Raw genomic sequence first — 12,116 nt, forward strand, 5'->3', positions numbered from 1 at the left:
CCTGCAAAGTCAGACAAAATGTGTGACATTCACAGAAAAATAAATACTGCACCATTTGAATTTTTTTGCGACCACCATGAGTCACAGCTTTATTTCTATTGTGTTGTTAATTTTTTCATGTCTCTTGTAAAAATTGTGGCATCTCTAATGGGGGAGGTTTCTCAATAAGGAGATTAACACACAGGAGGCAAAAAGAAGCTGCCCCTGGTTGGTATGACACCTCCGCAATCTTTGTCTCTGTAGCAGCTCTAAGTGGCAATTCTTTCAGCACGGGTTATTAACTTTATAAAACTAAAGGTAAAGACAGTGGGCAGAATTTTCTAAAAATTAGACAGATTGCTGGATCAGGCGAGAAAAGTAGCAAGGAACTCGTTAGTTTCACAGCTGCCTTTTCGAGCAAGATCAAACAGCAATCTATACAATTGGCTGCACGGTAGCACAGTGGTTAGCACGGTCGCTTCACAGCGCCAGGGACCCGGGTTTGATTCCCGGCTTGGGTCACTGTCTGTGCGGAGTCTGCACGTTTCCCCCGTGTCTGCTTGGGTTTCCTCCGGGTGCTCCGGTTTCCTCCCACAACGTCCCAAAAGACGTGCTTGTTCGGTAAATTGGACATTCTGAATTCTCCCTCAGTGAACCTGAACAGGCGCCGGAATGTGGCGACGAGGGGATTTTCACAGTAACTTCATTGCGGTGTTCATGTAAGCCTACTTGTGACACCAATAAAGATTATTATTATTCAAAGTGCTGGCGAGGATTAAACAGACGGCTGGAGGCCTAAACTGTGGATTAGGTTACCAGGGCAACGCTATCAAAGTAAAGCTAAAGGATCCCCTATTGACATCAGGGATCCCGGGAGACAAGGGAAACACCCCCAACCCAGAAAGCAGAAGGCCAACCAACCCCCCCCCCCAACCAAAAAAAGTCAATGGTCGGGCCACCCCTCGGGAACAGGGTGTCTGATCCTTCCCCCCCCCCCCCCCCCCCCCCCCGCCCCCCCAACATCCTCACTGTCATTGGGGCACTCCCCCCCCCTACATTCTAAGTCTCCTCCACCCCCTCCCCAACACCATTCAGGCACCCCCGCTCCACATAATGAGAACCCCCAATGGGATTCTCTAGAGGTCCACCTCTGGCATTGCCAAGTTGGCACTTAGACATGGCAGTGCCAGGGGCCTGTGCCAGGAGGATGTGCCATTTCCCTCACCACCTGAGGGACATGTTCACCTCCGAGTGCCCGGCATCATTCCGACTGGCTTACGTTTTTTGGAAACCAATCCCGAATCCCGTTGGTGTGACGTCATGCCGCTGGGGGGGGGGGGGGGGGGGGGCATATGGCAAACCCGCAAGGTAAGAAATTTTTCTGTTTAGGTCTATTTAATTTGATGATAAGAGGGCATGGACCTGATTACGTCACCGGCAGAGGGGGGCGGGGAAGATCTCAGTCTGAGGTTTCCCCAGCGCACCATTTTGGAAAGTGCAAAGGAAGAAAGAAAGACTTGGATTTCTATTGTGGTCTTATTCAATCGCAGGACATCCCAAAGAACTTCATAGACAATGAAGTACTTTTCAAGGGTAATGTAGGACAAAGAACCACTTTGTAAGTAGTCTGACTATTTAAAAAAAAAATGAGATTAAGAGAGGACGGCCAGCGTCTGGGATGTTTAGGATTTCCTCAGACTATTCTGAGCAACAGGAGAAACCAATTCTTGGCCGCAGAAATGCAGACATGATAATTAAACACAAGAATGGGAAATCTAATTGTGCGGTTGATCTGAAACACGTTAATAGAATTCATAACTGTCTGCATCATATTACATAATCAAGTGGGTTTCTCATTTTAAATATCAATATTGTAAGTCTTTATTTTATTCTCTAAATCCATAGGATCCCTACAGTGCAGAAGGAGGCCATTCGACCCATCGAGTCTGCACTGACCATCCAAAAGAGCATCCTACCTCGGCCCACTGCTGTACCATATCCCTGTAATCCTGGTTAACCTGCGCATCTGTGGAGACTGTGTGACAATTTGGCATGCCAATCCATCTAACCTGCACATCTTTGCACTGCCAATACATTTGCCAATACATCTGATTTTTAAAAAATTGCACTTGTCTCCTTTACTTGTCCGTCGCTTTCCAAATGACTTGAATCAAATGTTTAACAAGTGGTTAAAACTTTATAGGTAGGAAAAATACAACAAATAAAGATGAAACAAATAATACCGATGACTGAGGTGTTTTTTTCTTAATGGGGAAGAAATTATGTCATCTTATGAAACATTCAGGTTATCAATCACGCTTAAGCAGTTGATTTTATTGAAATTGTTATTAACACCGCAATGGTAGAATAACTTTAGAAAAATCTGATTACAAGAAGATCACTGATTAAAATCGCTGTTAGCGTCTGCTTGTTTGTTCCGAAATAAAATAAAGTACATCCAGAAATGATTTTGTCATAAGAAATGTAACACTTTTGTTGAAAAAAAAAACTATATAAAAGAGAGGGATGAAAAGTTATCTCAGAACGTTGGAAACCTAAAATAAACCAGACAACTGCCGGAAATACATGGGTAAAATTAAACTCAACCCCATGGCTTTAAGCCACAGGACAGCCCACGATGAAAAGACACGTGTAAGGCAGGTATTTCTTGCTCATGTCTTGAACACCTTACCTGTACCTGCTGTTGATCGAGGAAGGAGTAAAACAGCGGTTTTACAGATGTTACAGGGAAAATGATGCACAGGGCTTAATGGTTGAGAAATATTAGGGAGGGAAGGTATTTAATTTTTTTCTTCTAAGATAAACAAATTAACCGCTTCTTCTCCAACAGCGGGACATGTAATATTTCCCCCCCCCGGCCATTTGGACAATCCTGTTTTTGCCGTGTATTGTGGCGACGGCAGAAGATTAAATACTGAGGTGGTACTGAGACTTGTTGAACTATTTGCAGCCATCAAGGATGCAGTTGATCAAGAGAACAGAAACTTTCCCAGCACAGTGCATCGACAGTAACGTTGTGAAGTACAGGGCTGGGGTCTCCGGTGCCCCAGCTGCCTGTTTCGGAGCGCCGTTCGCTGACGGCAGGATTCTATACTACTGCCGCTCATCAATGGGATTTCCTTTTGAAGCCACTCCACGTCGTCGGGGAAACCCGCGGACGGAAGTGCGCTGCCGGCAGGAAGTGTGAATTTCAGCGGCGGGAGAATGACGGCCGTAATGTCAGTTTTCCACATCGCAGGAGGTTAGACTTTCTGGTTCCATCTCAAACACGCCAGGACAGAGTGAATTTTACAACCTAAGCGGATTTGCTATGTGACGTGAAGTAAAATGGGAATGTCACATCTAAAAATTCCGTTCTTCTCACAGTCCAATTACACACGATGGTTCAGTGACTTTCACCTTTAGGAGAGCATAATTAAACACAAAGGTAAGATTTACACGTGTGTGGACAGCTAAAATAAAATGGTAAAACTGTGCAACTGTAGAGGATTTGCTGTATCAACCAAGAATTGGACTTTCCTCGCAAGTCATTCACAATAAGTGTGAGGACATCATTCCAAAAAGCAGGAGTCTCTGGGTGCAAGAATTTGTTGGATTAAGGTTGATCTGCAGGATATCGACTACACAAGGTCTCCACATGCTTCTGAATAAGATAGTGGAGGGAAGTAGTCTGTTGACAGGCAGGTCACTCGCTCTCTTGTCCTGGTGCTGTGATCACCGGGTTTGTGACTATGCGGTTACACGGAGGCTGCGATCTGAGGAACTCCCCACTATCAGGTTGTTTTTTGGTGAACAGCTCTCTGGCTCCATGGATGACACATAGGCCGTGTATCCGTGCTCCTCTGCCGACCAGATCCGATCCAGATCCACCAGTCCCATGCACTTTTTCCCTAGAAAAAATTCCATTTGTTGTGTTGTTAGCAACTATGCACCAGCAATACCCAAAAAACAGACAACACAGCGCACAAACTTCAATAATAATAATAATAATCACTTATTGTCACAAGTGGGCTTCAATGAAGTTACTGTGAAAAGCCCCTAGTCGCCACATTCCGGCGCCTGTTTGGGGAGGCTGGTACGGGAATTGAACCCGCGCTGCTGGCTGTGTTCTGCATTACAAGCCAGCGATTTTGCCCACTGTGCTAAACCAGACCCGAGAAGAATAGTCATTTGGTCGTACAGAATTTAAGTATTTCTGGAAAAGGAAACAGTAGGCAGAATCTGACCAAAAAAATGGCAAAGTTTCACTCCCGGCTAGAATAGCGGACATGCCGAAAAACATTTCTCATGGAATCTTGAGCCTCTAATAAAAAAAAGAGTGAGCGTAGTTAACGGCATCACTCTGGTGAGGTGGGGACTCTTAGAGCCAGTAACTGGCTTCAAACAGATCAGGGTGCCCAGGCCAGTGCTGCAGCCTAACGGCACCCAGGCCATATCTCACAGGTCTCGCCCTGACAGTCATTGGCAGTAGATCCAACTCCGCCCCCCGACACAACAATAATCATCGCCGGCAGTATCCACGCACACCCCCACTCCCTCGCACAGTCATTGGCAGCAGTATTTCTCACCCCCACCCCCTCCCCCGATAGTCATTGGTGGCAGCATGCACACTCCCACCCCCCTTATCCACTCAGACAGTCATCGCCGGCAGTATCCACGTTCCCGCCCCCCCCACCCCCCCCCCACCCCCCCCCCCCACCCCCCCCCTCCCCACCCCCCCCACCCCACTCACTCCATCAGCCATCAACGGCAGTATCCTTCCCCTGCCTCAACAGCCATCGCTGCAGGATTTCCCCAACCACCACCCCCCCTAAATCATTGCCAGCAGATCCACCCCCACAACGCCTCCTCACTCCCCCCCAACCACCTCACATATACACACACACCCACACATCCCTCTCATGGGGCTCCCACTAGGATCCTGCCCAGGCACTCCCCCTGGCACAGATTGGCCGATTTGTGTCAGATCATGGCCCTCTACACCCCTCCCCCCACCCCACCCCGCCCCACCGCATCCCACCCGAAAGCTGTACCTACCTCTGCGCCCCAGGAGGAAGGGATCCCCTGGACTGGCTCAAATCTGGCCAGACTTGGACTCGGGGTCAATATTCTGCGTGTGTGTGGGGGGAGGTTTGGAGAGTGCTTGCTAAGACATGGTAATGTATTAAAATCAGGTCTCCGCGTGATTCGCACTACGCCACTGGTGGCCCGGGGGGGGGGGGGGGGGGGGGGGGGAGAGAAAGGATTCCAAAAGCCAATCACGCCGGAGAGAATCAGGTTTTTCACTTCTCTCTGTATTTTAAGCCCACAGCGGCTTTCTCACGGATGGTGAGAGAGGGTTCAAACTTACGCCCAGTATGTCAAGGCTTTTTGTCTTCTTCTGGTCAGTACAGTTCGCAAGTATACCAATAGTAAAAGGAACAAGAATTTATACTGCATGAGAACTGAGTGCCGGTTGGTTGGCAATTGCATTCTGATTCTTAGAGACATTGCGATGGAGAATGCATCAGGGAACAGTTAACTGCCAAGCTTTTGTTCAAATTCAAACCAGGCAGGTCGACTGATTGGTCAAGGTCTTGCCGTGGGGGATTAACTAGGAATGGCTGTCCCCCAAGCTTATGTTTATTTTACAAAGGTGCCCCGCGGGCGGCACGGTGGTGCAGTTGTTGCCACTGCTGCCTCATGGCGCTGAGGTACCGGGTTTGATCCTGACCCGGGTCACTGTCCGTGTGGAGTTTGCACATTCTCCCCGTGTCTGTGTGGGTCTCACCCCCACAACTCAAAGATGTACAGGCTAGATGGATTGGCCACGCTAAATTGCCCCTTAATTGGAAAAAAAGAATTGAGTCCTTTAAAGTTATTTTTAAAAAGATGCAATGAGTATACATGCTCCTTGTGCCTGCAAAGGACGGGGTCTTGTGTGTGAATATATGTAGCTTGTAGTATATGTAAGCAAGCCACAATGTGAGCCTGACTGATATTTGTGTGATTATTAGCACAATCAGGTCTGTTTAGCAAGTGTTGTCCAATCACGGAATCACATCTAATGTCGAACATTATGTGGTTGACTCCTTTTTGATATAAATTTAAAGAACCCAATTACTTTTTCTTGCCCACAAGGACAGTGACCTGGGGTCGGGATCAAACCCAGGTCCTCAGCGCCGTGAGGCAGCAGTGCTAACCACTACACCACCTAACCCTTATGTAGTTGACTCTTTATGGACTTCTGAAGTGGCCAACAAACTAGGTAGTTGTGTCAGTGCCGGGCAACTAGCAAAGGGCAATAAATGCAAGCCTCGCCCGTGGCACCCACATCTTGAGATTAGATTTAAAAATTGAGTTGCAGCTGAGAGTTTATTATTCTATATTTGTTTACTGTCTCTAGGTAACAACAGGAAGAAATGTTAAGTTTACTTTAAAGTTCAGTCTGTAACTTTGAGCCATAATTCACAAAGAATTACAAGTGGATATCAAAATGCTAGACAGCACAAATTGACTGTAATGGGGAATGTGAGAAAGACTTTCCGATTCAATGCCCACGCAGGTTATGCAAGGAAGCAATGTGCAAAGGCACTATTTTTGTCCTGCAAAAGTTCAAGGTTGACATCAAACCACTTCAGATGATGGACTCTAGCTGAGAGCTCTCGTTATTCTTCACCAACAGTTTAATGTTTTATGATTTCTCTTTTTAATATGCTAACGAGAACTTTGACATTTGGAGTTTGACCAATGCCGCATTCAGTCACGTAGTGAGTTGTTCGACCCATCGCAACCACTGGGAACTTTGCATCGGTATTTTTGTGACACTTGGTCACCTTTGCTTTGCACTCGGCATCAAATGAAATGAAATGAAATGAAAATGAAAATGAAAAAGCCCCTAGTCGCCACATTCCGGCGCCTGTCCGGGGAGGCTGGTACGGGAATCGAACCGTGCTGCTGGCCTGCTTTAAAAGCCAGCGATTTAGCCCAGTGAGCTAAACCAGCCCCTGACTCACAAGTCAGGTGTGGCAAAATACTGACAAACTATGAAGTTCTGTGTACTCTTCCCCAGCAACATATCTATAACCATACCTCAAAGAGCACTCACGTTCTCTTTCCGAGGTAATACTACCCAATATATTAAGACCGATTAGCGTGCACTATTGTGGCTTGCAAACCCAGTCTTTTAAAAAATGTAAAAGCTTTTTTCTCCTTAATTCTGAATTAGTTTCAAACCAAATTTTATATTTTCCTCAGCTCATTTCAAACAACGCAATGCAGATTCGATATAAATGAAAAGAAATCTAAACATTTACACAGTGATTTCACTCAGATCACGGAGGCCGATTTTAATATTTCAAACATTAGATACTTTAAAAGTGTGCTGTCATTTATGTGCAGTATGCCTCACGATGCCACAAAGCTTCAAATTCAATGACGGTTTTCGAAGCCTGGCCACTTGTTTTTTCGGCAGTCTTAAGAACTGATATTCAGATCACAAAATCCCAGAAATAGCACAGAGATCAATGACCAGGGACTTTTGTTTTTGGGATGTGAGCGTCATTGTCAAGACCAGCATTTGTTGCTCATTGTTAATCGCCCTCGAGGAGGTGGTGTGGAGCTGCCTTCTTGAACCGCTTCAGTTCATGTGGTGCAGGTAAGGGAGTTCCAGGTTAGCAAAGGTGAAGGGGATGGTGATATGGTTCCAGATCAGGTTGGTGTGTGGCTTGGAGGGGAACTTGCAGGTGGTGGTGTTCCCATGTGGCTGCTGTCCTCGTCCTGCTAAGCGGTAGAGATTCGTAGGGTCTGGAAGGTGCTGACTAAGGAGATTGGCAAGTTGCCAAGCTTGGACATTGGACTTCTTTGAACTGTGCTTTGGGGTCTTTCGTATCCACCTGAGCAGTTCACTGGGGCCCATAGGTGTACAGAACATGCCCTCTCTCGTTCCCTTGTTTATAAAACGAAGAACCCTCAAAAAGTGCTGCGCATCAAATTGTTACTGAAAATAACATCAAAGAGGAGCTACTTAAGATCAACTTCCAATAAGCAACATGGAACCCAGTCTTTGCGTTTCGCATTTTTTAAAGCAATTTTCTTTGATAATCATAAGGAGCATTATTTTCCATTTTACACATGCTAATTGCCTGTCAAATGCCATGTGCATAAGCCTGTCCCAGTGAGTAATTAATAGAATTTAAATGTTCAAATTACATTTAAGGAATTCCATTAAATTATTTAAAATGTTCCACAAATCACAATATCAAATTAAATACATGTGTGAACTGCTGCTAACACACCTTAAGATGGCAAGTAGACTAAATAGTTAAAATACTTGTATATTAATCTTGCCGTAGTCTAGCCAGTGTATACTTAATTATCTAAGTCAGTGAAAAGACACTGCTATTTATTACTTGACATTATAAGCAGCAACCTGGTGGTAATTAACTAACTATTCCTGAAATTGACAACCACTCATTATGTTTATTGAAGCAGTTTTCCCATGTGATTCGAAGATCACTCTAGCTAATAACCTCTTACTTTCACTGCACTTTAGAATTCACTCTGACCCCAATATGAACCATTCATTGGAAATTATACATTTCAATCACGATGCGTTCACGGCATAAAATGGAATTACTGACTTAAAGAGTTACAGAGTCATATTACAACACAGAAGGGGACCATTCGGTCCATCAAGTCTATGCGGACTCTCCGTGGTGCTATCCAGCCAGTCCTAGTCCCCTACTCTATCCCTGAGCCCTGAAAGTGTCCATCTAATTTACTTTTGAAATCATTGTCTCTGCTTCTACCACCCTCGTGGGCAGCCAGTTCCAGCTCATTACCACTCGCTGCGTAAAAAGCTTCTTCCTAGGGCAGCACAGTGGTTAGCACTGCTGCCTCACGGCGCCAAGGTCCCAGGTTCGGTCCCGTTCCTGGGTCACTGTCCGTGTGGAGTTTGCACATTCTCCCCATGTCTGCGTGAGTTTCACTCCCACAATCCAAAGATGTGCAGGGTAGGTGTAATGGCCACGTTAAGTTGCCCCTTAATTGGAAAAAAAAGAATTGGGTATTCAAAATTTAAAAAAAACATGAGACTCCCCCTTGCTTCAGGGACAGGGACCCTGGTGGCTGAATTCATCTCCTCTGAAAATCATACCACTTGTGAATGCAGCAGAAAGTGGACGTGATTGATAACCGCTTTATTTTACAGTGGGGAAGGTTAAGTTGAAATTTAATAATGCTCAAAATTATGAATGGCTGAAGAAATAGACAGCGAAAAAACATTCCCACTAGCTGGTCGGTTGATAAGCAACAATCGTAGATTTAAGATAATTGGTGGAATAAAGCACGGAGGGTGGGGCACGAGAATCATTTTTTTAAGCAGCAAGTTATTATCTTCATGAAAGGATGATGGAAGCTGATTTAATAGTAACTTTCAAACTACAATTGGGGATATACTTGAAAAAGAAAAGAAATGCAGGGTTATGGGGAAAGAGCGGGGGGTGCCGATACATAGCAGCATAGAAAATAGGAGCAGTGGGCCATTCAGCCCTTCAAGCCTTCTCCGCCATTCATTATGATCATGGTTCATCCTCTATCTCAACACCATACTCCAGCACTCCCCCCATATCCCTTGATACCTTTACAGTCTAGAAAGCTATATATTTCCTTCTTAAATATATTCAGTGGCTTGACCTCTGCAGTCCCCTGTGCTAGAGAATTCCACAGGTTCGCCACTCTCTGAGTAAAGAAGCTTAAAGAAGCTTCGCCTCATCTCAATGGCTATTTGAAAGAGTTATCCAATCGCTAGAACAAGACATCACAGTCTTACGATAACTCTTTCAAATAGCCAATGCAGGTACAATGAGTAGAATGGTTTCCTTCTGTGCTGTCAGAATCGACGTTTCTAAGTATGTCATTTTTAAGATAAGCTTGGTTGTCTTCATCAGGGTGAGCTGTTGCTGCAGATAAAATACTAGTCTGTACGACACAGGACACTGCTTGTACATTGATGAAGCAACCAGCTCTAGCCATAGGAAATACATTAACCCATCTCCTTCAACAATGCTACAGGGTTAGAACCAGCTGTACGACTGTCCTCGTACCTATCATCCTGCGCTCTGGAGGGAGTTGAACAGCTGTCTGATCCGCAAACCTGCACAGAACCATGTGTTCCTGGAAGAAAAAGGAGCAATGACAGGAATGTTGTCAGCAGCTACTAAGGTGAATCATACTTAATCGTCAATGTATGGCTGCTTAAAGACTTCAAAGAAACCTGCAACTGCAAAACTAAATTAGAAACAAACACAGACAGGATGATTTGTTTTCTGAATGGCAGTGAGGATTTGGACAGCAAATTCAGTTTGAATGGGACAGCAATCCAGCAAATCACAGCCACCTAGGAAGCCCAGAATACAGCATCTGTCTTGTAATGTTACATGTCTCAAGGTTAAAACTTATAATCAGTTTCAATGTTCATTTTTTTTTAATCATCCAAGTACATAGCCATGAATTTTGGCCTGTCTAAATTTTAATCAAAGAAGCAGACAGTGTCTTGAACCTAAACTAGTGCACTCATTGATTTAAATTACTAACGGCTGGATCAATGTAACAGCAGGGCTTTCTGCAATCCAAATTAGCTACTTTAACATTCGTCTGTCTGCACCTCCAAATTAAATAAAACTGCAGCCACAATTATATTGTTCTTGCTGGCGAATCCAGGTGAATCCTCGTTAGATTCACACTTCAGTCATTATTTTTATTTGCATATTGAAATGAAAAAAAAAGAAAATCGCTTATTGTCACGAGTAGGCTTCAAATGAAGTTACTGTGAAAAGCCCCTAGTCGCCACATTCCGGCGCCTGTTCGGGGAGGCTGGTACGGAAATTGAACCGTGCTGCTGGCCTGCCTTGGTCTGCTTCAAAAGCCAGCAGCACTGTTGAATTGTAGGTTTGTCTGTAAATTTAGCATCAAAAGAGCAAATGCATTGAAAGAGAATGTTAAATGTTTTAATAGTTCATATAATGAATGGTGCTATTAATACAACCCGTTGCCCTATTTGTTTTGCCTCTGGCCTCTCAGCAGCAGTCTATCAGCCTTTAGAGCATTATGTACTAAAGAAATGTTGAAAGCACTGTATATTGTAAATGAAAATGATGATGCAATATTCTAAATCGATGCAAAGAATAAAGACTAACCGATTATATTAAAAATAACGTGAGTAGTTAAAGAAACATTGAGAGAAAGCATTGATATCTGATGCACCAGACAGCCTCACAATTGATACATTACTGAATGGATTATGTATCAGTCAATCTCAAAAATCCTTTCCAACGATTGAGCAATTATATCAGTTTGTTTGTCGGTGATCCATTCGCCACAAGGTTGGTGGGGCCACCAGAGCCAGCAAGCATGCTTTCCTCAACAATGATCTGCAAACCCCTGGGCAAATGATACGTACCTTAAATGACAAAACGCTCTTGAACTTTTGGCTAAAAGAAGAAAGAGTATAATAAAAATCAGTTACTACCTGTGATACAAACATATAACAGCAACACTGGCACTCATTTCACTGATTCTTGCGCATACTCTGGCAGCAATGGCCAATCATGTGCATGCCAAGATGAGTGCACCTATATGTGCATGTTTGTGTTGATACAGGCATGTCAACATTACATATGAATGAGCAAACTTCGATATCTTTATGTACTTCAGACATTCATGCGGTTGTGCAAAAGCAAACCTAGTTTGCAACAGGCATCCATCAAAATTCTAAAATAAATTGTTCCAAATTTCTCTTCAACTCATCCAATCCCGTCAAACAGTCACTGGACGGCTGACCTCTTCCCGACTTCTCGTCACCTAGTTTGAATCAGCTCCAACATACCAATAGCTTGGGAACAAGCTCTCCCTCTCTCGTTCCATCCAAGCAGCGACCTACAGCTACAACAATTTACATTGCTTGATGCCTTTAATTTAAAGAAACATTGCATAGATCATAGAATTTACAGTGCAGGAGGCCTTTCGGCCCAACGAGTCTGCACCAGCCCTTGGAAAGATCACCCCCACCTAAGCCCACATCTCCACCCTATCCCAGTAACCCATCTCACCTTTTTTTGGACACGAAGGTCAATTTA

At 44.5% G+C, this 12,116-nt stretch overlaps 1 protein-coding gene across 3 annotated transcripts in view; it reads right to left on the reverse strand.

Moving 5' to 3' along the window:
* Window positions 1-2,283: 2,283 nt before the first annotated feature.
* gstcd (glutathione S-transferase, C-terminal domain containing) overlaps window positions 2,284-12,116 on the reverse strand; it is a 219,717-nt gene continuing 209,884 nt past the window's right edge. For all 3 annotated transcript variants that reach the window (XM_038792710.1, XM_038792709.1, XM_038792711.1), the window contains exons 10-12: window positions 11,441-11,471; window positions 10,086-10,155; window positions 2,284-3,890 (exon numbers count right to left, since the gene is read on the reverse strand). In XM_038792710.1, coding sequence (XP_038648638.1) covers window positions 3,730-3,890; window positions 10,086-10,155; window positions 11,441-11,471 — 262 coding nt within the window. In that variant the 3' untranslated portion in view covers window positions 2,284-3,729. The remainder of the gene's footprint in view (window positions 3,891-10,085; window positions 10,156-11,440; window positions 11,472-12,116) is intronic.

This window comes from Scyliorhinus canicula, chromosome 3 (assembly GCF_902713615.1).
Source record: "Scyliorhinus canicula chromosome 3, sScyCan1.1, whole genome shotgun sequence".
Classification (NCBI taxonomy): Eukaryota; Metazoa; Chordata; class Chondrichthyes; order Carcharhiniformes; family Scyliorhinidae; genus Scyliorhinus; species Scyliorhinus canicula.